Raw genomic sequence first — 25,887 nt, forward strand, 5'->3', positions numbered from 1 at the left:
TCCCCAAACAGGAAATAATTCCGCCTGAGGATGACCCCCAATAAGTCCAAAACAAGGGAACGTGCCCCTGCAGAAAGATCAGTGGATAATAGGCAATTGGCGACCGCCTGGATCCCCTTTGAGTGTTCGATCGACGTGTAAAGATTAACCACGTCGAACGATACCAGAAGGGATCCAGGGGGGCAAACCAAATCCTGAATTTTAGAGATAAAATCACCCGTGTCACGAATAAATGATTTAGCTGAAGTGGCATGACATCTTAAAACCTTATCTAAATAGACAGCAATGGGGGAGAACACAGAACCACTCCCGGAGACAATAGGGCATCCGGGAGGGTTCTGGAGGTTCTTATGTATCTTAGGTAAACAATATAAGACTGGTGTTATGGGATGTTTTTGAGTCAAATATGTTACCAATTCTGTATCTATAATGTGGTTCTCAACCGCCTGCTGTAAAAGAAATGCAATGTCAGCCTGGATATCCTTCAAAGGGTCCTTCCTAAGTTTACTGTAAACTGTGACATCAGAAACTTGTCTAGTGATCTCGGCTAAATAAAGTGGGGTGTCCATAACAACTAGGGCGCCCCCCTTATCCGCAGCTTTAATGGTGATATCAGAATTTTTCTGTAACCTAGATAATACATCATGTTCCCTGCGGGTCAAATTATGCCAACCGGAATGAGTAGAATTCTCCTTTAATATATTAATCTGTTTGGTAACAACTTCAACAAATGCTTCAATTCCATTATTGGTTCTGGGTGGCATAAACTGACTTTTGTTAAACAAATCAACGTCCTTTAGAGTTAACTCAGCAGATTGGATCACACTGGTAGTGTTATCATTTAGCGGAATGTCCTGAAAAAAGCCCTTCAGGCGCAACCGTCTGAAAAATCCTTCCAAGTCAATCAAAAGTCCAAACCAATCTGTGTCTGTTGTCGGACAGAATGACAATCCTTTCTGTAATACATTAAGTTCCATAGAAGATAAGGATATAGAGGATATATTTACCACAAGAGAGTCCTCTATGTCGTGATCCCTCGGCCCCTCGGTTGACGTGACTGGGTCCTCTGGCGTGTACGGACACTGGCGTCTCCTGTGTTTACGGCCTCCCCGCCGGGTTTTGCGGGGGTATCCTGAGCTCTGGCTAAAAAAGAAGAAGGGGGAGAGGGACCCTCGGAAGAGTCACTATCCAGGGCAGTTGACAGAAAACCTTCTTTATGGGCACGGCGTTTCTGACGATGATGTGGTTTGGCTCGTCGTCTACGACGATTCCCGTCTTGTTCTTGACTCATCTGCCACATGTAAATTCTACCACTTGCATAATCATCCAAATCACGGTGCCATTTGCTCCTCTTAGCTTCTTCCAGCTCTTGTTGATGCTTAAGTATACGAACAGCGAGTTTCTCCTTTGCCTCTTGATATTGTTGTGAGGTCAATAGGATTTTAAGCTGCTCCTCCACTTCAAAGCACTTGGATTTGGTTTTCTCAATGTCTTCATAGAGAAATTCCATATTTAGTAGCATTACATCAAAAGCATACTTATTGGAAATTTGAATAAATTTAGTATGAAATAGATCATTGCGAGGGAACAGGTTCGGGGTGAGGTGAGACCTCATCCCACGAGGTATGCGTTGTTCCTTGTAATATTCCCTAAGCGTGACCAGATGTAATTCCAAGGTGATCAAACGCTTGGACTCCATATCCCATTTCCTTTTCAATAGGTCAGCAGATGGCGTGCTTAGGAAATTGGCTTCTTTATGCACTGCATTTAGGATCCTCAAAGCGTCCTGATCCGTGTATGAAAAGGTGTGGGGGATAGCATCACTGGATACACTGGTATCAACAGGAGTAGTCATCTTGCATCCATCCGAGTCCAATGACCGTGCCCGTCTCCAATGGCAATAACAATGGATGAAGAGGAGAGACAGCACCGATCAAATCAGCATGTGCAGGTGATCATCCGGGAATGCCAACCCGGAAAAGCATACAGAAATTCAGAGTGGATACAGCACCAAATAGCTGAGGACTTAGGCTGGTAGATGGAGCAAGACTTTATTTGCCATCCATGTGCAATGTTTCGGCAATAAACTGCCTTTTTCAAGCATATCAAACAAAGTGACAATGTGCATATATATAGGAATCACAACATGCTGTGATTGGTTACATAACAGGTGTTATACATATCATTACAATCAATGACCACATCCTATTGGCTAAATTGTGTTGTCATAGTGATTCAAATACACAAAAGATATAAATCTAAAAAATATGAGAAAACAGCCATCTAAAACATATATAAGCTTCAGATGTGTTCACTGGGACTTCACTTACATTGATCCATGTCTCCGATTGCATCTTCATCATATAGATCGCATGAGAAATCTTGCGTCTGTGTGTGACAGCTTCGCTTGTAAATAATCAAACTGCGGCTGCGTGGCTCCACACCGTGTAGTTCCGATCAGCTGACCACTATAGGTCAGCTGATACAGGAGCGTCATAGATGCCCGGGATCAGAACAAAATGATCCGCGCAAGCGCCAACTGCCTGCGCATGCGTAGTGCGTCTGCATGGGTCACCACATATCGGTGAATCGGCCTGCGCATATCATATGCGCCTGTCGATACCCGAGGAGCACCTGACCAAAGACGCACCGCATGGTCTATAATACATATGAGTCTGAATAGACTTCCATATATCCAATATTTTTTTATATATATAATTTTTTTTAGATTCACTTCACTTATTATTCATCATCACCCTATATGAAGATTACAGCTGAGGATGGATTCACTGAGGACTCCTGGAAAAAGTTTTTTCTTTTTTCTTTTTGTATAAGTATAGATTCTATGATTTGAATATAGTTTATGGTACATTGATCCTGGTCTCAATATGGCATCTTCTTGTGACATACTTTTTTGTTGGCACTCACATAGATGCCCAGGTTTAAGGTAAATTTGTCTTGGGGAATGCATATATGGAAGTCTATTCAGACTCATATGTATTATAGACCATGCGGTGCGTCTTTGGTCAGGTGCTCCTCGGGTATCGACAGGCGCATATGATATGCGCAGGCCGATTCACCGATATGTGGTGACCCATGCAGACGCACTACGCATGCGCAGGCAGTTGGCGCTTGCGCGGATCATTTTGTTCTGATCCCGGGCATCTATGACGCTCCTGTATCAGCTGACCTATAGTGGTCAGCTGATCGGAACTACACGGTGTGGAGCCACGCAGCCGCAGTTTGATTATTTACAAGCGAAGCTGTCACACACAGACGCAAGATTTCTCATGCGATCTATATGATGAAGATGCAATCGGAGACATGGATCAATGTAAGTGAAGTCCCAGTGAACACATCTGAAGCTTATATATGTTTTAGATGGCTGTTTTCTCATATTTTTTAGATTTATATCTTTTGTGTATTTGAATCACTATGACAACACAATTTAGCCAATAGGATGTGGTCATTGATTGTAATGATATGTATAACACCTGTTATGTAACCAATCACAGCATGTTGTGATTCCTATATATATGCACATTGTCACTTTGTTTGATATGCTTGAAAAAGGCAGTTTATTGCCGAATCGTTGCACATGGATGGCAAATAAAGTCTTGCTCCATCTACCAGCCTGAGTCCTCAGCTATTTGGTGCTGTATCCACTCTGAATTTCTGTATATATATATATATATATATATATATATGAAGCTATACTTATTTACCTAGGTCCCCTTCAGTAACCGTTCTGATGTCTCCCAATACCTACTTGTTACAACTGCTTCCCAATTCCTCTTTCTGCATTGTCCCTGTTGGAACTGCTCTGCTCAGTCAATCACTGGCTTCAATGATGTCCCACCTCAGGTAGAGATTGGCTTATCAGGCTGTTCTTGTGTTTGTCCACACGAACCAAGAGCCATTAGTGACAAGCACAGACTGGGAGATGTCAGAATCAAAGCTGCAGGGGATCAGGGTAGGTAAGTATAGCTGATTTTTATATATCATTGAAAGAAAGAACCTAAGACTACATTCACACTATGGAATCTTTGCTTGAACATATTCCACTTGGGGGTGCCATCAGCTGCAGGTGCTAGGACTTCACGAATATGTTCCATCACCATTGACAGCAACGCAGTCCTCGAGGATTATAAAGGGATACTCCTCCCCTAGACATCATATCCCGTTAACGAACAGGGAGATCAGTGGCAGGGCCCCGATAATCGGACCTCTTATCCCCTATCCTTATGTCTGGAGGCAGAGTGTGGAATTTAAAGGGGTATTCCGGGCAAAAACATTTTATCCCCTATCCAAAATCTCCAGTTTCGGAAACCTCCGGCTTTCCGGGGATGTGACGCCACGCCCCCTCCATTCATGTCTATGGGAGGGGGCGTGACGTCCGTCACGCCCCCTCCCATAGACATGAATGGAGGGGGCGTGGCGTCACGTCATGTCCCCGGAAAGTCGGAGGTTTCCGAAACTGGTGATTTTGGATAGGGGATAAAATGCTTTTGCCCGGAATTTACCGGTTGCTGCAGGGAGATCGCGGGGGGGGGGGGGGGGGGGTCTCAGCAGCGGGCCCCCGCGATCAGACATCTTATGCCCTATCCTTTGGATAGGGGATAAAATGTTTTTGCCCGGAATACCCCTTTAAATTAAAAATTCACGAAAACAGAAGGCTGCTACACCGGAATTTCGAAGCAAAATGTTTCCACTAAAAAAACTCTGTAGCGTGAATGTAGCCTCAAAGTGCCCTTTTCTACATGGATTTGCTTTACTATGACTGGAGCTTATATAACCATCGTCTGATCTCCAGATGATGATATTTCGCGTTCCACTTCTAAGGTTACTCCTGAGAGGGCCTCTGACTCACTTGATCAAATTTGCAGATCTGCTACTTGAAAAGGCGGACCATACTTCTCCAAACATCATAGACTTGACGTGTTAGGTATTCAGCCCTTTCTTTGTTAGAGTCTTTCTTTGTTAGTTCTCAGGTTGCGGAAACTCACCGGGAGTCTTACCGCTACTTTGTCTTATAAGATCTCCATGTCAGCACTTGTTGGGCTTTCTCGGGGTTCACTTTTCTTTTCACTTATTTATCGTTCAATAAATACAAACGGGTGATGAGAGGTTGGATGTTTGTAATTTCTAACGTCTCAGTGTTTTTCCTGTCCCAGGAGGCCATCTCAGGTGAGGAGACTTCCTACAAAAAGAATCAGCACTGAGCCTCCGATTCTACAGCGAAGGGAGAAGCAAATCATCAGATGGCAGGTATGTCAGTGACCCCCAGCCTTATCTATTCATGTGCTTATGTGTATACATAAATGCTGGTGGCACAGGGCCGGACTGGGGATAAAAGCCAGCCCTGGAAATTATTGCATACCAGCCCCACAACACATTGTGCCAGCCATCGGCCACCGTGTGCGCAGGCGTATTACTTTACATGGATATATATATATATATATATATATATATATATTTATATATATATATATTTATATATATATATATTTATATATACATATATGTCACAGTATAGTTCAGTATAGTATAGTATAGTTCCCCACATTAGGTGCAGTATAGTCCCCCACATTAGGTGCAGTATAGTTCCCCCACATTAGGTGCAGTATAGTTCCCCCACATTAGGTGCAGTATAGTTCCCCCACATTAGGTGCAGTATAGTTCCCCCACATTAAGTGCAGTATAGTTCCCCACATTAGGTGCAGTATAGTCCCCCACATTAGGTGCAGTATATAGTTCCCCACATTAGATGCAGTATAGTCCCCCACATTAGGTGCAATATATAGTTCCCCACATTAGGTGCAGTATATAGTCCCCCACATTAGGTGCAGAATAGCTCCCTCACATTAGGTGCAGAAGAAGCTCCCCCACATTAGGTGAAGTATAGCTCCCCCACATTAGGTGCAGTATAGCTCCCCCACATTAGGTGAAGTATAGCTCCCCCACATTAGGTCCAGTATAGTCCCCCCCACATTAGGTCCAGTATAGCCCCCCCCCCCCCACATTACGTGCAGTATAGTTCCCCCCCACATTACGTGCACTACAGTTCCCTACATTAGGTGCAGTATAGTTCCCCCCACATTAGGCGCAGTATAGTCCCACACATTAGGTGCAGTACAGTTCCCCCACATAAGGTGCAGTACAGTTCCCCCCCATTAGGCGCAGTACAGCCCCCCCCCCCCCCCAATTAGGCGCAGTACAGTTCCCCCACATTAGGCGCAGTAGAATTCTCCACATTAGGCGCAGTATATAGTCCCCCACATTAGGCGCAGTATAGCTCCCCCACATTAGGAGCAGTATAGTTCCCCACATTAGGTGCAGTATATAGTCCCCCACATTAGGTGCAGTATATAGTCCCCCACATTAGATGCAGTATATAGTCCCCCACATTAGGTGCAGAATAGCTCCCCCACATTAGGTGCAGTATATAGTCCCCCACATTAGGTGCAGTATATATTCCCCCACATTAGGTTCAGTATATAGTCCCCCAAATTAGGTGCAGAATAGTTCCCCCACATTAGGTGCAGTATATAGTCCCCCACATTAGGTGCAGAATATAGTCCTCCACATTAAGTGCAGTATGTTCCCCCCACAGACATACAGCCTTCAGCCATATACACTGTATGGCTGGAGGCTGTATGCCTGTTTACTTCCCCACTTCAGTATTCCGACCACCACTCCGGGGTCACGATCTACTGCTATGGCCCATAACCTATGATCGTGACCCTGGAGCGGTGGTCGGAATACTGAAGATGACGTGCCGCTGCCCGCTGGTCACTTACCTACTGTGCGCATCCTTCTCACTGCTCCGCTCTGCTCTGTTACTATGGGCGCACGCACGGGACGTCAGTGACGTCCCTGCGTGCGCTACTTCCCGGCGGCCCCTGCGTTTTTAAAGTTAACGCGGGGCCGGCGGCCGCACAGAGGTAACCAGGGCATCCTTGTGTCCCTAATATGACGGAGGCCTCCTGATCCGGCCCTGGCAGCCGCTGAAGGGGACAAAAAGGGGAAAAATGCGCAGCCACATCTCAAAGCGGCCCCAGGGCCGCGGTCCACCGGTAAATTTGCGGGTATCCCGGTAGGCCAGTCCGGGCCTGTGGTGGCATATAGAGGGCCAACCTCTCCTTCCTGCCCATCCACGGCTCTGCATTTGATAGAGCCTGGCTGCACAGGCTCTACCAAGTGATCGCAGATCACACAGATCAATGAAGTTCTATGAAACTTCCTTGATCTGCATGAGGAATCTACTGATTTCTCCTGATAAAGTGTAAAAAAATCCCAATAAAGTGCAACATTTTTTTTTTTAAGTTTAAAGGGGTACTCCGCCCCTGGCATCTTATCCCCTATCCAAAGGATAGGGGATAAGATGTTAGATCGCCGCGGTCCCGCTGCTGGGGACCCCGGGGATCGCCGCTGCAGCACCCCGCTATCATTACTGCACAGAGTGAGTTCGCTCTGTGCGTAATGACGGGCGATTCAGGGTCCGGAGCAGCGTGACGTCATGGCTCCGCCCCTCATGACATCACGGCCCGTCCCCTTAATGCAAGTCTATGGCAGGGGGCGACTACCATGCCCCCTCCCATAGACTTGTATTGACAGGGGCGGGCCGTGACGTCACGAGTGGTGGAGCCGTGACGTAACGAAGCTCCGGCCCCTGTATTGCCCGTGTTTACGTGCAGAGCGATCTCACTCTGTGCAGTAATGATAGCGGGGTGCTGCAGCGGCGATCCCTGGGGTCCCCAGCAGCGGGACCCCGGCGGAGTACCCCTTTAAGGACTGACCTTTTTTTTTACCCTAATGACCAGGCTCTTTTTTCTTTTTTATTTGACATGTATCTCTTTAAATGGTAATAACTTTAGAAGGCTTTTTCTGAGTGGAGCGATTCTGAGATTGTTTTTTCGTGACATATTGTACTTTATATAAGTGGTGCATTTTTGTTGACACATGCAGCATTTTTTGTGAAAAACTCCAAAATATTTTTTTAATGATGTTTTTTTTTTTGTGATCACTGCGCAGTAAAAATGATGTTATATTTATTCTGTGGATCGGTACGATTATGGCGATACCTATTTTATATAGCTTTTTATGTTATTTTTCCTTTTCTGAGCAAAATTCTTTTTTTTTTTTCCTTTTTTGTGTTATCGTTTTATTTTTCGTCCAACACCATTGAGTGAGGGATTTTTTTTTTGCGGGACAAGCTGTACTTTTTATTGGTTTAATTTTTGCAATGCATGCTACCTTTTTATCTTTTTTATTCTGCTATTTGCACCAAAATTGGGAAATTTTGTGCTTTTTTGTTGTTGTTACAGCTTTATAATACACGTCATTACAGATGTGGCAATACCTAGTATGTATATGATTTGTGGTTTTTTTTTAAATGATAATACAGGGCTATTATTGGGAAAGGGGCATTTATAAAAATTTTTTACATTTCATACTTTTATTGAAGAACCTTTTATTATAATTTTTTTAATACTGTACGGTAAATGGCGTAAAAGTAAAGAAAAATATAAAACCTCAGAATTGTGTTTTTTTTTATGATGTCCTCCTGATATGCAGTAGCAGAGTACTTTTTTTCGTGGGGGGGGGGGGGGGGGGGGCAGCATTATACTCCTGGACCCAGGCAGCACAATGTCTTGAAAAAAAAATCTAGGGGACGGATTTACTATAAGCACCATTATTATAACCCGAAAAGTTGGTGCATGTTAGTTATGTCCTCCCCTATGATACAATGCAGGGAGACAGGACGGGCCTGAGTCCAGTCAAGAATGGCGCAGGTATATTGCAGACTATCGGGTATAAGCGTCAGGGTAAGCGTAACAAAGGTCATAACAATCAATAGAGTGGATGATGAGCAACGAAAAATGAGCGCGCTCTGATGTATTGTACAAAGTATCAGCAGATAAGGGGCTCTGGTGTTACAGGAAGATTTTTCAGACGTGATTCCTTGTGTGTTAACCCCTTAAGGACCGAGCGTTTTTCCATTTTTGCACTTTAGTTTTTTCCTCCTTACCTTTTAAAAATCATAACCCTTTCAATTTTGCACCTATAAAATCCATATGATGGCTTACTTTTTGCACCACCAATTCTACTTTGTAATGACATCAGTCATTTTACCCAAAAATCTACGGCGAAACAAAAAAAGAAAATCATTGTGCGACAAAATTGAAAAAAAACCAAAAAACACCATTTTGAAATTTTGGGGGTTTCCGTTTCTACGCAGTCAATTTTTCGGTACAAATGACACCTTCTCTTTATTCTCTAGGTCCATACGATTAAAATGTTACCCCACATATATAGGTGATTTTGTCGCACTTCTGGAAAAAATCATAACTACATGCAGGAAAATTTATTTGTTTAAAATTGTCATCTTCTGACCCCTATAACTTTTTAATTTTTTCCACATATGGGGCGGTATGAGGACAAATTTTTTTGTGCTTTGATCTGAAGCTTTTAACGGTACCATTTTTGTATTAATCGGACTTTTTTATCGCTTTTTATTCATTTTATCATGAAATAAAAAGTGACAAAAAATACGCTATTTTTTTGCGCATACGCCATTGACCGTGCAGTTTTAATTAACGATATATTTTTATAGTTCGGGCATTTACACACGCAGTGATGCCATATATGTTTATTTTTATTATGGTTACATATTTTTTATATGGAATTTGGGAAAAGGGGGGTGATTTAAACTTTTAATAAGGAAGGGGATAATGTGTGTTTATTTAAACTTTTTATTCAACTTTTTTTTTACACTTTTAGGAGGAATCATTAGATTCCTCATACAGATCAATGTGGTTTCATAGAACCACATTGATCTGTGTGCTCTGCGCTCGATTGATAAAGCCTGGTCCTGCCAGGCTTTATCATTGTCAAAGCCGCAGCAGCAGCAGGACGAGAGGCAAGACCCCGGTTAACTCAGCAGTGGATCAGACCCCCCCCCCCACCCCCCCCCCCCCCTCCGACGATCGCGCTGCGGGGGGAGATCCACCCCACTGGACCACCGGGGATGGTTCAAATGTCCCTTTTTAAATGCCGATGTCAACTTTGACAGCGGCGATCTAAAGGGTCAATAGCCGGCCACGGCAATTGCCACATGTCGGCTATTAACGCCGGCTCCCAGCTAGAGGAATCAGCTGGGGGCCGGTATTGCGCGGGTTTCAATAACAAGGTGATCTGCTTATATTAATGAGTCATTTCAACTATCTTTTGTAACGTGTGTTTTCGATGCCACTTTTTTAAGTAGGTGATTTGCGCCTCTTTAAAGGGTTTGCACCAAATTTTGTGTCGTATTTTCGTAAATTCTTGACCGCTGCAAAAACGCGACTGAAAACACACATACTGCCGCCAAGTAAAGGAGAGTGCGTAAATGAAAAGGCGCAACAAAAGGCCAAAAAATGCACTGGGCCAAATTTTTGCACCAAATTAACCCCAGAAAACAAGGGTAAAGTGCTTTATAAATACCCCTCTATGTATTGGCCGTTCGTTATATGTTAAACCAGGGTGCCTCCAGCTGTTGCAAAGCTACAAGTCCCAGCACGCCTGGACAGCCAACAACTGTCTGGGCTTGTAGTTTTGCAACAGCTGAAGGCACCCTGGTTGGGAAACACTCTGCTAACACTGATAGGGAGTGTGCTACTAGATGGCACCACCAGGTGTCACTGTCTAGCAATAAGCGGTGGTGCAATCGCTCAGTCGCTGCTTTATTATGATCGTTATGTTCTTTTTTTTTTTTTAAGTAGTAAAACGTAAAAATTTTTGCTCATCGATTGTAATTTGTACATTACTGTTCAACATACAAATTTTATAAACTTGAAAAGGAAAAATAAATATATACATTAGCAAATGCTAAAAAAAACGGATGCTGCTGTATGCCATGAGAAACCATTTCCATTGGCCTAGCTGGGATTCACACTGCGTTTTTGTCCCCGTTTTACTGTTTCGGTGGCAGTTCATTTAATTTAGCTATATTCAAAAACATGGCCAACTACACTATTGTGTATGACAAAAAAATACCATATATGTTGCAATCTCTTAATGGAAATCAATGGGAAAAGGATTCTGCAGTATGACACACAGCAGCATCCGTTCTTAGCATCCATTAACGTATAGTTTATTTTTCTCCTTTTTAAAGGGGTACTCCACTCCTCGGCGTTTGGAAGAAACTGTTCCGAATGCTGGAGCCGGCACCGGAAGCTCGTGACGCCATAGCCGAGCCCCCTAAAGACGTCACGTCCGCCCCCTCAATGCAAGTCTATGGGAGGGGGCGTGACGGCCGTCACGCCCCCTCCCATAGACTTGCATTGAGGGGGTGGGTTGTGACATCATTAGGGGGTGGGGCTATGACGTCATGAGCTCCCGGCGCCGGCTCCAGCGTTCGGGAAACAGTTTCTTCCAAATGCTGAGCAGCGGAGTACCCCTTTAATTGTATATAACATATACATTAAACAGAAACAAGAACGCAGTGTGAACCCAGCCATACATTGTAGAAAAAAATGGATTGCAACATAGGTTGTTTTCTGTTGTATACAGTAGCATAGTTGCCTACGTTTTTGTATACAGCAAAATTAAATAGACATGTGCAGAACCAAAAATTTCGTGTTTTGTTCGTTTTCGTTTTTTTTTTTTTTTCGGTTCTGTGAATATTCGGAATGCTGTGCAGTCGTCATATTCGGTTTTCGGATGCATCCGCGAAATTTTTTTTCGTTTTCGGATGCATTCGTTTAAAAAACGGATGCATTCGATAAAAACAACGAATGCATTCGTTAATTCAGATTTTTGGTTCTGCACATGTCTAGTGATCCCTCAACATACGATGGTAATTCGTATGTTGAGGGATTCGTGCAATGTAAAAAATTAAAGTCCTACTCACCTGTCCCCGCTGCTCCCGATGGTGTCCCCGGGCTCTGCTGGGCTCTCCTGGTCTTCTCCGGTCCTCCGTTGTCTGCCGCAAGGCCTTACTGGGCCTCCGTAGCGACGTCATCACTTTGCTGCCGCACGCCGTTCCTATTGGATGACGGGACGGTGTGCGCGACGGCGTCATGACGACGTCAGAGGAAGACATGTATGAAGGCCCCGGACCAGACCAGGACCCACTGGAGGAAGGCCCGGAGCAGCGCGGAAAGGTGAGTGAACCTGCCCGGGCTACTTCAACTGCTATCCGGCAGCAGCTTAAAGGGGTACTCCGCCCCTGGCATCTTATCCCCTATCCAAAGGATAGGGGATAAGATGTCAGATCGCCGCGGTCCCGCTGCTGAGGACCCCGGGGATCGCCGCTGCGGCACCCCACCATCATTACTGCACAGAGCAAGTTCGCTCTGTGCGTAATGACGGGCGATACAGGGGCCGGAGCAGCGTGATGTCATGGCTCCGCCCCTCATTACATCACGGCCCGTCCCCTTAATGCAAGTCTATGGCAGGGGGCGTGACGACCGCCACGCCCCCTCCCAGAGACTTGTATTGACGGGGCAGGCCGTGACGTCACGAGGGACGGAGCCGTGACGTAACGATGCTCCGACCCTTGTATTGCCCGTCATTACGTGCAGAGCAATCTCGCTCTGTGCAGTAATGATAGCGGGGTGCTGCAGCGGCGGGACCCCAGCGATCTGACATCTTATCCCCTATCCTTTGGATAGGGGATAAGATGTCTAAGGGCGGAGTACCCCTTTAAGCATTATGCACTGCCGGATAGCAGTTGATGCATGGCCCCGACATTCGGTATACTGATAACGGATGCATTCGTTGTTCGTTAACATGCATATTCGTTATGCGTTAGGTAACGAATGCATTCGTTAACTGTATATTCGTATTCGTATACTTTTTCGTGATTTTGTGATTTTTTTTTCGTGCATTCTTTTCGTAACGAACATCCGAAAATGGGAAAATTTGTTTCGTTCCGTCTTCGTTACGAAACAAATTGCACATGTCTAAAATGAAATGTACTATAACAGAAACAGTGAGACGGAGACAAAAAGGCAGCATAAACGCACCCCAATGAGTTAAAGAGTACCTGTCACTAAACTAAACTTTTAATATATTGTTCCTTATGTAATTATAAGACACTTTGCTTTATATGTATTTAATGTGATTGAAAAAATGGCCACTAGGTGGCTCTGTTCTGTTCCTTGCCCAAGTTAGACAGTTAGTTTGGTCTCTTCACGGCCTGGCAGGAGACCAAACTCAGGAAGTGCATGCGGGGCATTGCGAGGCACAGCTCTCACAGGCTTCAGTGATGTCACGCTTGCTGGGGAACGCCCACTGTCTCCTGCCGGGAGCTCACACAATGTGAGCAAGGGGAAAGGTACGATACTGAAAATGCATGCTCCTCTGCCTTCTGTTGTAGTCTATACTTCTATCCCGATCGCTGTGAGATTCCTATGTGGTAACAATTAATCTATGTAATGTCCTTATTTCTTTCTTGCACTTATTTTAAAGAGTACCTCTCATGATCTTGTTAAATTTTATAATCCTCCAAGTTCACTGCCCCCATCATGACGTAGGCAATGATAGCATTGTTTTCCTTGATAAAGCCACATAGTGGCGAAACATGTCGGGGTGTGACAGTATCACTTTTTAATGCACAAATGATTGGCTGAAAGTGCACTGGTATTTGATCTGCGGTGCACAGCAGGCGAAGGGCATAAAATCTATAGCCCATATGAGAGCACTATATAGGGAAGGCATGAAATGTCTCCAAAACCTGATCCATTGGTGTATATATAAACAACTTACAAGTGCTCTCAGACTACAATCAGGCTACCAGTGGCTACTCTAAGTCCTATAATTCACCGTTTATTATTTGATTTAAATAAAGATACGTTTTAGTTTGGACACATAGTATATAGAGGTCTTGTTAAACCCGGTGGGGTTAAATTGTTGTTATGGTCTGATACCTCTTTGTGTGTTCTGAGGACAGATTACAGTAGTTTGGCTCCAATGTTCGGTTTGTTCCAAACGCTGAGCAGCAGAGTACCCCTTTAAAGGACAGATTTGTACACAACTAATAATTGTCCTACAATCAGATTCTCCCACCTCAGCTGTTGATCTTTGCAGCTCCTCTACAGTCACCATGGTTGGTTCTCCGATTAATTTCTACCTAGCCCAGAATTTCAGTTTGGGTGGACGGCCTTGTCTTGGTAAGTTTGCGGTTTTGCCATATTATTTCCATTTTCCCGATGATGGATTTTATGGTGCTCAGTGAAATGTCCAAAGCTTGGGCTGTTTTTGTTACAACCTTATCCTGCTTTGCACTTCTCCACAACTCTATCCCTGACCTGTTTGGTGAGCTCCTTGGTCTCCATGCTGCTGTTTGTTCAGTAATGCTCTCTAATAAACTCTGAGGCCTTTACAGAATAGGTGAGTTTGTACTGAGATTAAACTACAGACAAGTGGATCCTATTTACTAATGATATGACTTGTGAAGGCAATTGGCAGCACCAGATCACAGTAAAGGGGGTGAACATATAGGCACTCAACACTTTTCAGATTTTTATGTAATTTTTTTAATCCTTTTTATTTGTAAGAATTTTATTTGAAAGAATTGTAAAATCCATGTAATATTTCCCCCCACTTTTAGATGATGGACTATTTTGTGTTGGTCTGTTACATAAAATCGCAATGAAATACAATGACAAAATGTAGAAAAGCCCAAGGGGGGTGAAAACTTATGGAAGGCGTATGTATATGGATGTCATTACTCTGTTGTCTTTCTTCTCCTAGATGATGAGACCCGGATGTTTTACCAGCAGCTTTGTCAGTATAAACATCATTCCCTGTGGACGATACATCAATATTTCCAAGATGATCTGCTCTACATTTTGGAGACCCTGAGTCCTTACTCACTTCTGAGTGCGCTCCATTCCCAAAATATCCCCAAAGTTGAGGTGAGAGGACATTTTAAGATGACAACTAAAAGTTTCTCAATGCGATACTATAATTCGGAAAGACCCGCTGCCATCACGAGTTAAAAGCTGGTGAAGTGAGCGGCAGCGCTTGCCTCACTCCCCGTCTGTCAATCAAATACGACTCATTGACTCCATTAGTAAAGGAGGGGTTAAATGTTGCACAATTCTCTCAATCATTAATCATTCAATTGTTGACCCTCTGATAAAGATGCCGCTGGTTACAGTCTTATAATATATATGTTTTTGACACAAAAGTATTTAGTATCAGATATATATATATATATATATATATATATATAATGTGTATATATATAATTTAATTTTTTCCTTTACTAATATAGGATCACACTATTTTTTTTCTTTGCTATTAAACCTTTTTTGTTTAGAATTTTTGAATTACTTTGCAGTGTCCTGCATGTTGATTTTAATGAATTTAAAAGGCTATCCCTGAACAGAAAAACAGAGCTGATTTCTTCATAAAATAGCACCACCCCTGTCCGCAGGTTGTGTGAGGTATAACACTTGGAATCATTCACTTCAATGGAACTGAGCTTCAATACCACACACAACCTGAAAACAGGGGTGGCGCTGTTTTTCTAATCCTACAAAACCGGTTTAATCTGCTGAACTCAGCAAAACCTGTCCAGAGGAAAAGTTGCTGAGTTGCCCATAGCAACCAATCAGATCGCTTCTTTCATTTTTGAAAAGGCCTCTGCAAAATGAAAGCAGTGATTTGATTGGCTGCTATGGGCAACTCAGCAACTTCTCCTCTGGACAGGTTTGATATATCTCCTCCAGCGTCTTTCTTATGTGTTGCAGCAATACCGATGTCTAGAAGGTGACAGAAGACGATTGGCGCAGACTATCCTACATGATATGCAAGGCCTCAGAAGAGAACATGTGATAGGACTGTGGGTTGGTCTCTATGCCCTACAAAGGGAACGTCCACTTCCAATATTACAAGCCATACTGGATGAACTCCGTGAGGAAGGTAACGTTACATGTACATTTTCTATTTTGTAGCTGATTGGGTGATTTTTTTGTGTGATGTCCCAGTCCCTCTGTGTCCTAGGGGCCCTCCTGCAGCGTCTCCCCCATAGTGTTATATGTATTACGTATAAAGGACCTTTGAGGACCTTTGAGTTAGTCACATGATACTGTTGTCACATGTTCAATTCACATGTTTGTTACCCAGAGAGCACCAGCTTAACCAGGTGACCTGCAGCTTTGCCTATGGGCTCCTTGCTCAGCCCCTTTATAAGAGGGGAGGTACTACAATCTCTCTCTTAGATCCTGAGGTCAAGTCCAGTCCAGTTGTCTCAGAGACAGTGTCCAGCACATCTGGAGGCCTCAAGCCTAAATTACAGCCACAAGTCAGTAAGTCAAGTCATCTCTGTCTGCTGTCACTATCTTCAGTCAAGTCAAGTCTATTGTAGTCAGCGTGGCTGTCTAAAGTCTGTCCAAGTCACTACAAGTCCCAGCAAGTCACTGCAAGTCCCCTGTGTTACTGGTCACCTCTCTGGGATCCTGGCCTAGCTGTAAAGACTATTACCATCTGTCTCCCTCAGTAAAGCTACCGTTAACCCTGACTTGGCATTGGACTCTTATTTGCCCTGCCTAACTAGGACTAGCGGAGCTACCTAGGCAAACTGCTCCCTGGCGACACGAACATTTAGGGGTTAATACCATCTGTCCCTGGCCTAAAACATCTTCCCCATACACCTCACATCGCACCCCCGTGGCACACGACATTAGTTTTTACTTGGATTAAGTACATATGGGGAGATTTATCAGTACGTGTTTGGGCGCAGCCTTTTTTTTTTTTTTTGCTGTGTTTATGACTTATGTGCACCAAATTTGTCAAAACGGCTCAAGACTTTGATACATTTTGAACAAATGAAAAACCACCTCAGAACTTGCTGTTGAATGTCATTTTTCTAAGGCTGCATTCACATCTCGTTTTGTACATACGGGCGCCGGATCCGGCTGGGGGAGGGGAAAACCGGGCCCTCCCGTACCCCAGCCGTGACCCCATTTCCTTTAATGAGCCGACCGGAGTCAAACGGTGACTCCCGTCAGCTCAGTTTTGACCCGTATGCGGTTTTGGACCGGACCTAAAACCGTAATATACTACGGTTTTAGGTCCGGTCAGGAAATCACATACGGGTCAAAACTGAGTTGACGGGAGTCACCGTTTGACTCCGGTCGGCTCATTAAAGTAAATGGAGTCACGGGCTGATCCTGCTGGGGTATGGGAGCGCCCAGTTTGCCCCTCCCCCAGCCGTATCCGGTGCCCGTATGTACAAAACGAGATGTGAATGCAGCCTAAGCCATGGCAGAGGTCGTATGAATGAGCTTTTTTTTTTGCGCAATATTTTTGCTCCTCTTTAAAAAGACGCAGTTAATAAATCTCGTCCACTGCATAGTAAAGAATGAAAAACAGCATTTTACAGTCATCTTTGCCAAGGTTGTCTGTTTTGAAATTACGCAGAATTTCAGCCAATCAAATGTCAGGAAGGCAATAATAAATATCCCCCATAGAAACTCACTGGGGGAGATTTATCATTGCCTTCCTGATACAGGGCAGATGTATCAATGGGGACGGGTTGCAAAGTATTATCCAAGGACATTGTACAATTGATGTGATATGTGGTGAGCTGGGTGAGGCAACGGTGTAACAGGGTCTGGTGATATTAACCCTTACTTGTCGTGACGCCAGGGTGAGGTTTGCTTAGTATTGGAGGTCCTGCCGCCAACCGGCCCACAAACGACAGGGATAATAAACGGAATGTCCACAGCAGATTTTATGAGATAACTGGAAACTTTTACTTGAACTCTTATGCAACAGTCTTTACAATTAAACAGTTTCTCTCTAGGGAACCGGGATGCAGGTTCCTCATAGACTTTGCTGGGATTTGTAGTAATGAGCTTTATGCAGGCCACCGTGCCACTAATTATAAGATTTGAGTAGAATAGTAGTCACACAGGATTGATAGGTTGAGCTTTATAACTCACAGTTTTAGTGGTTGCTGGTTCTTTAGGCTTTGGCCTAATTGAGAGGAATTGAAGATATGCTGATTGTGCTCGCTTGATAGTCCAGAACTAAGAGAGAGAATTTACAGACTACATTTACAGACTTTATATATTAAGGGGGCTGGACTAAGCTCATTGGCCAGCAAACCTGTAGGTCCTGAACCCAGTGAACACTGAGTACATCACATGACCCAGGAAGGTCCTTAAACCTCCGTACATTCACAACTGTAGATCACATGACCTGGGAAGGTCCTATACATTTATTTTACCTATACATTAAATAATATACATATAAAACACAATTATATGAGGCGAACAAGGGGCAAGCCCTGCAGGAGAGCCCTATGGAGATGGAGGAACTCTAGCTAAGGGGACTTAACACAAGGGACAGGACAAGGTCCTGTACCGGGACATCACAGATATATCTAAGCCTGTCATAATCTAAGTTATTTTATCATTTTATAGCTATTCTGCCTTCAATATATTTTTTGGGGTGGGAAAGCCTTTAAGCATATTATTTGGGCCTTGTGCCCATGATTATAGCAAATATAAAGACCTATATATGGAATATTATTGCTGATAATGTATCTATATCACTTACGCAATCATTTTTTTATTCATTTTTTCTCTTTAGGTGAAGACCTGGTGGACAAAATTTCATTAGATAAATATGGACACCCGCTTCCCCCAAATATGGAAGGTACATATTATATATTTTAGATATTAGTGTAGTACCATTCATTGATTCCATTGGGCACTGTCATTTTCCATATTTCCTGTGGTGGCGCTGCAAGAGTAATGAGCACAAACAAAACAAACAAAAATACATTGTGGGGAAATTTATCAAAACCTATCCAGGGGGAAAGTTGCCCAGTTGCCCATAGCAACCAATCAGATTGCTTCTTTCATTTTGCAGAGGCCTTGGTAAAAATTAAAGAAGTGATCTGATTGGTTGCTATGGGCAACCGGGCAACTTTTCTTCTGGACAGGTTTTGATAAATCTCCCCCATTGTCCAAAGTGGACTACCCCCCTTAAAAGGGTACTCCGCCCCTGGACATCTTATCCCCTTATCCCGCCACTGGGGGCCCCCACGATCTCCCTGCTGTACCCAGCGTTTCTTTAGAGCATCAGGTGCAGCTCTGGAGGCTCGTGATGTCACAGCCACACCCCCTCAATGCAAGTCTATGGGAGGGGGCGTGAGGTCACGAGCGGGGCGTGACCATGAGGTTTTGAGCCTCCGTCCGGCATCGCAAATCATCCGGCATGGAGCCAAGTTTGCACTGTGCACCGGATGTCTGTGGTGCCACAGCCAAGATTGTGGGGGTCCCCAGCGGCAGGGCCCCCGCGATCAGACATCCTTTGGAAAGGGGATAAAATGTCTAGGGGCAGAGTACCCCTTTAAGTATATAAAGAACAGCTAGAATTATTCACGGCCTTGTCCTTGTTGGCTGATCCTATATTTAAACTTCTTTTCCATGTCCTTTTTTATAGAGGTCCAGAACTGTCATAAGAAACATTTGCAGATGAAAACCGAGATACTTGTAGAGAACAGACCTCCAGGATGTAACCAAGGAATGGAAAGTTTTCCAATGAATGCACGTTATGTGAACCTCATCATTGTCTCCATTGATCACTTTAGGGTACGATCTCAGAATGAGCTCATAGAGACCGGGCTAAGACATGAGAGATCTTTAAAGAAAGAACAAAATACCCTACAACGCATTTCCCCCAACAAATTGTTTCGCTGGTGCCACCAATCCAGACATGTGCCACAGGTGATCATGGTGAGCGGAGTGCCGGGAGTAGGGAAGACCACGCTGATGCAGAAGTTTGTCTACGACTGGGTGAGGGGGGTTCTCTACCAAAGATTTTCTTTTGTCTTCTTCTTCAAATTCCGGGAACTGAACAGACTGGATGAGGTTAGTCTGGAGACCATGATCCTTCACCAATATCCATATCTGGAGGAACAGATTGATAACATCTTACAAGATACAGAGAAGCTTCTCTTTATATTTGATGGATTAGATGAAAGTGTTCATAACTTAGATTTCACATCCAGTCACCTGTGTTCTAATCCTAAACAGCCTGAACTTTGTGGTCAGATTGTGGCAAGTTTGGTGAGAAAGTCTCTTCTTAATGGTTGTTCTGTTCTGATGACCAGCCGCCCAACCAGACTGGCATCCATCGACTGTAATGTTTTTCAACGAATAGTCGAAGTCACTGGGTTTTTTCCTGAAGAGCGACAGACGTACTTTAAAAATTTCTTCTCCGATTTTGAACTGGCAGAAAAGGCTTTTACTTATGTGAAGCAGAATGACACATTGTACACGTTCTGTTACCTCCCGTCCTACTGCTGGATCATCTGTACAGTATTGTCCAGGAGCTTCCAGACAACAAGTAGTGATCATCCGGCATCATTATTACCCAAAACAGTGACCCAGCTCTTTACGATATTTGTTGCCAACATTTTGGCCAATCACAGCCTGGACAAAAGTGACGTTCAGAAGATCCTGCAGTCCATCGGATGGATGGCACAATATGGAGTCATGAATCATAGGATCATTTTTGATGAACGAGATCTGGGTTCTTTCCACGTGGACAATAAGTCAAAGCTCTTATCAAGTTTTCTTGTAGAATCAGAGGATCCTGTGACCTATTCCTTCTTACATCTCACGGTTCAGGAATTCTTCTCGGCCTTGGTGCATTATGTAGACTATTCTCCTGAGAAGTTACAGGGATCCCTAAATAAAGTCAAATCCTATCGTGATGGACGGGGGGAAATATTCCTCCGTTTCCTGTGTGGTCTATCAGACGGCTCCACCAAATCCTTTCTGTCTGGATACCTGGATAGACAAGCAGCTCAGGCTTCCAGGGATGTTATCACTTGGCTGAAGAACTTCATTCTAGAAGAACAGGAGATGATAGAGGAAATTGAAAACAAGAAGCAAAGTCTTCTCAGGATATTCTTCTATCTGTTTGAAACCCGAAATGATGCCCTGATACTGGAAGTGTTAGGATCCTACAGACGTTTAGACCTTTCTGGAGTTCACATGTCACCTCTAGACTGCACAGTGTTAGCGTTTATTATGAAAATCTGCACAAATATAGAAGATCTGAATCTAACTGGATGTTCCTTAGACACTGAAGGATTAGAAAGGCTTGCACCCACTTTACACAGGCTCCATTGTCTGAGGTAAAATACTAATTCTATTTTATCTTTACATGGTAATTTGTTAGGAAAAGGTGTGTGACCTTAGTAAAAAGGACATGGTCTCGAAAAAAAAAAAAAGGGGGTATGGCCTATATGTTCCAAAAATGTACCAAAATGTTGGCAAACAATTCAGGTTTGACTTACGCCAACTAAAAGTTACTGAAAACTCAGACTAGACAGTCTACAGATACGCCAGATTTATCGATCAGCCTGACGTATTTGAAGACTGTCTAGTTTATGTTTTTACTGCCAAAGAATTATGCGGGCCGCTGTCTATTAGTATGGGTCATGTGATGAAGTAGAGAGGATCAGATTCCTTTCTTAATCTTTGTTGTCACTGTCAAGACGAGTCCGTCTTGGAAGTAGGGACTAGTGGGGAGTTGTCCATGTAATGCCGCCCCAAACAAACCTAAACTTTTCCTGGTGCTTGGATAACCATGTTAATGACAATATGATGGCATTATTTAGTCCCTGCAGTCGTGATATGCGGCTGTCACGTCTAGGCAGGGAAAGAGTGCAGCCCTGAACTCACCCTCAGGCTCTGTCCCTGCCTACTTACGGACCTGCTGCCTAGGGTGCCGGTGCCTTCCTATGTAAGTGATGGCCGTAACAGTCAACACAATAAACTACAAAAAAACAGACACAGGTCGGGGACAGTCAGGAGGCACACAAACTAACAGAAATATACTAAACAAACACACAATAAAGTCAAAGTCAACTAACCGAGTCTGTAACAGGAAATGTCGAGGTACCAAGATGCTAACACGGAAGAGAAGTCAGAAAGCCAAGTCGAGATCCAATAACAGGAATCACAGGATATAAATGCTAGATACTGGAGTAAAACTCTTTCAGAGGCAAAGCCTGGATTTGAAAGGCTTCTTTAAATACACCTGTGTATCTTGCAGGAGGACTCTGATAGGAAGACACTAATCAACACCCAGACACACAGGGGCAACGGAAACAAACAAAAGAACCTTCAAACAGATTAACCCTATGGGTTCTGACAGCAGCGCTGGCATGTAGGTATTACTTTGCCCTTCTCTTACAATTATGGGCTGGGTTGGTGGGGGCGAAATACCTTGCTTTGATCCAGGTGCTCTTAACCCACACTACGCCTCTGTGAGAGCCTTTTACTTGGGCCAACCCCCTGGGGGAATGATTTGGTCCTGAAATCTCATTCTTATCACTTTCCTGGCCACTTTCTGCATCTTGTTTGAGGAACACCTCAATCCCATCTCTCAAGCTTCTCTTACTGTGGGATAAATCCCATATTTTCTTGCCTGCTTTGCTGCAGAGCTTGCTTGAAATGAAGAGGCCCAGATAGCTGTCTTTTTGGAAAGTCTTCGAAAGTGAATCAAGAAAAATCTAGCCGATAGAGACCATCCTGCTTCCCCAGATGTCCTGATCTCCCCTGCTACTTACATAGACACATACTTCAGAGAACATTCCAGAGAAGTTGCCTGCCCAAAGAGGAAACCAAGGCTAGCAATCTTGTTTTAAAGGGCAATGCTGGAGAACTCCAGCCCCTATGGTTACCTAGAGAGATGGCCATACTCAAAGAGCTGCAAAATAAACTTTAACCCCTTAAGGACCAAGAACGTACTGGTACGTCCTTGGTCCTGCTCCCCTGATATAACGCGGGGTTACACGGTAACCCCGCATCATATCACGGCGGGCCCGGCGTCATAGTGAAGCCGGGACCCGCCGCTAATAGCGCGCGGCGCCGCGTACTATTAACCCTTTAGCCGCGCGCTCTGAGCCGCGTGGCTAAAACCGAAAGTGAAAGCTGCCGGTTAACTCAGTGGGCTGTTCGGGATAGCTGCGGCGAAATCGCGGCATCCTGAACAGCTTACAGGACAGCGGGAGGGCCCCTACCTGCCTCCTCGCTGTCCGATCGCCGAATGACTGCTCAGTGCCTGAGATCCAGGCATGAGCAGTCATGCGGCAGAATCGTCGCTTCCTATGAGAAACCAGTGATCAATTATGAAGATCAGTGTGTGCAGTGTTATAGGTCCCTATGGGATAACAATGATCAGTATAAGAGATCAGTGTGTGCAGTGTTATAGGTCCCTATGGGATAACAATGATCAGTGTGTGCAGTGTTATAGGTCCCTATGGGATAATAATGATCAGTATAAGAGATCAGTGTGTGCAGTGTTAGAGGTCCCTATGGGACCTATAACACTGCAAAAAAAAAGTAAAAAAAAAAGTGAATGAATATCATTTAACCCCTTCCCTATTAAAAGTTTGAATCACCCCCCTTTTCCCATAAAAAAAAAAACACTGTGTGAATAAAAATAAAAATAAACATATGTGGTATCACCGCGTGCGGAAATGTCCGAATTATAAAAATATTTCATTAATTAAACCGCTCGGTCAATGGCGTGCGCGCAAAAAAATTCCAAAGTCCAAAATAGTGCATTTTTGGTCACTTTTTATATCATTTAAAAATGAATAAAAATCATCAATAAGTCCTAGCAATGCAAAAATGGTACCGTTAAAAACTTCAGATCATTTCAGAAACTTCAGAGCCCTCATACCACCCCATACACGGAAAAATAAAAAAGTTATAGGGGTCAGAAAATGACAATTTTAAACGTATTAATTTTCCTGCATGTAGTTATGATTTTTTCCAGAAGTACGACAAAATCAAACCTATATAAGTAGGGGATCATTTTAACCGTATGGACCTACAGAATAAACATAAGGTGTCATTTTTACCGAAAAATGTACTATGTAGAAACGGAAGCCCCCAAAAGTGACAAAACAGCGGGTTTTTTTTCAATTTTGTCGCACAATGATTTTTTTTTTCCATTTCACCATAGATTTTTGGGCAAAATGACTGACGTCATTACAAAGTAGAATTGGTGGCGCAAAAAATAAGCCATGATATGGATTTTTAGGTGCAAAATTGAAAGAGTTAGGATTTTTTAAAGGCAAGGAGCAAAAAACGAAAATGCAAAAACGGAAAAAACCCCGGTCCTTAAGGGGTTAAGAAAGCCTCAAGCAGCCATGACAACTGATGGACATTCTGTGATTGAGTCCTGGGGGTGCCAATCTGCACTAGGACAGGAGCAGCACCAGTCAAATAACTCCCTAGATGACCCATTGCTATTGACCAAGGCATCTAGGGAGTCAAATGATCGGCATCAGACTGTTATCCAATGACAGACAAAGACAGCAGGTGTCGGCTGCAGATGGCACCCAGCACCCTCTAAATATGGAGCAGGCTCAGCTCCTTAGCCTGTTCCATACTTTCCGTCACATGAGGTTGAGGTTAATCTGTACCTTTATTCCATGATGCTAACTTGTTTGTATAACATTAGGAACTCTAGCTTAGTGATGTTTATGGATTTTAATAATTCCCGGGAACTTTTCCTCTTCACTGTCAAAATCTACAGTTTTCATACTAATGTTCCGTGGATATTTCACCCACATTTCTTCTTATTTTCACAGTTTATCTCATAATGATCTACAAGACACGGCCTGCACCCCATTAGCAACTGTCATAAGGAATAACCAATCCCTGAAGAAACTCATCCTGTCTAATAACAATCTGTATGGTCCTAACTTCAGTGACCTGGTGGGGGCGCTGTCCAGTCCAGCCTGCAGTATAGTGGAAATACAGTAAGTATAAGAGATGTATATGTGACAAACCAAGGAGTAACCACAGGGACCTTGGGGCCACACAGGTTTCTTATGAATATTTAAAAATTCATGAAATATTTTAATATAGTCATAAGATACCTGTGTGGCCACAAGGGCCCTGTGGTTACCCCTTGGTTTGTTGACTTCATCTTTTTTCACGATATATTGATTTTCATTTTTTCCCCATTGTTCTTTTTTTTTTTTACTTTTCTCTACATAATTGGAGATTTTCCTAGTAATTATGACGGAAAATATGGATTTTATTAAAGACAGGAGGCGAGTAATATATGCAACTCTTTCTCGTTTATTTGCTCCAGCAGCGAGATAGTTAAATGAATTGAAAGAGAAAAAACTTAGGAACAACCAAACATGAATGACCACTAGCCAATCATAATAGGACCTAGTCCATATAATGTGTGCCCAGTCAATAATCTTCCTTCTTTCTCGGAATATGAAGTATAATAGAGTAAATCGTGAAGAATAAATGGCATGAACTTTGAAGTGAAGAACAATGAAGAGTTTGAATATCTTCAGATGAATCTTTGTAAGGGATGAAGATGAAGTCATGGAATTCAGTCGATGAGCTGTGTCTTGTCGTCTGCATCAGTGTGTCAATACGCTGTAAGGGAAGAGATAAGTGATAATAAGGGTATGGGAAGAGGTGGGATATTACTCGCCTCCTGTCTTTAATAAAATCCATATTTTCCGTCATAATTACTAGGAAAATCTCCAATTTTATTAAGACAGGAGGCTCCTAATATATGCAAGTTTAAAGCTATACAATTATACAGATAAATTAAAGAACCGACATAGAAACATGGGATTCAGGTCTAAAATAGAAGGATCTAAATGTGGACTCTGATGACCAGTCAGCTGCTTTAAGGACATCAGAGAGAGAGCCTCCTGACTGAACAGCTTTGGTGGCTATTGCACTTCTTAAAGAATGTGCACCAAAAAGGGCAACATCTATACCCGCTAGAGACATAGTATTCTTAACCCATCTAGCTAGGGTAGTAGAAGATACAGGGAGATGGGGTTTAAAGAAGGAGATAAGAAGCTGAGAAGCATGT

The 25,887-nt window shown here is 43.5% G+C and overlaps 1 protein-coding gene across 4 annotated transcripts in view; it reads left to right on the forward strand.

Annotated features, from left to right (window-relative positions):
• LOC130294857 (NACHT, LRR and PYD domains-containing protein 3-like) overlaps positions 1-25,887 on the forward strand; it is a 72,999-nt gene that overhangs the window by 33,999 nt on the left and 13,113 nt on the right. For 2 of the 4 annotated variants that reach the window (XM_056544948.1, XM_056544947.1), the window contains exons 3-8: positions 5,175-5,268; positions 14,740-14,903; positions 15,744-15,915; positions 18,592-18,657; positions 19,450-21,151; positions 24,626-24,796. In XM_056544948.1, coding sequence (XP_056400923.1) covers positions 5,262-5,268; positions 14,740-14,903; positions 15,744-15,915; positions 18,592-18,657; positions 19,450-21,151; positions 24,626-24,796 — 2,282 coding nt within the window. In that variant the 5' untranslated portion in view covers positions 5,175-5,261. Of the gene's footprint in view, positions 1-1,833; positions 1,952-5,174; positions 5,269-14,739; positions 14,904-15,743; positions 15,916-18,591; positions 18,658-19,449; positions 21,152-24,625; positions 24,797-25,887 lie in introns of those variants that run through there. The other 2 variants (XM_056544950.1, XM_056544951.1) reach the window with 2 other exon arrangements.

The sequence above is a fragment of the Hyla sarda genome, chromosome 11 (assembly GCF_029499605.1).
Source record: "Hyla sarda isolate aHylSar1 chromosome 11, aHylSar1.hap1, whole genome shotgun sequence".
Taxonomy (NCBI): Eukaryota; Metazoa; Chordata; class Amphibia; order Anura; family Hylidae; genus Hyla; species Hyla sarda.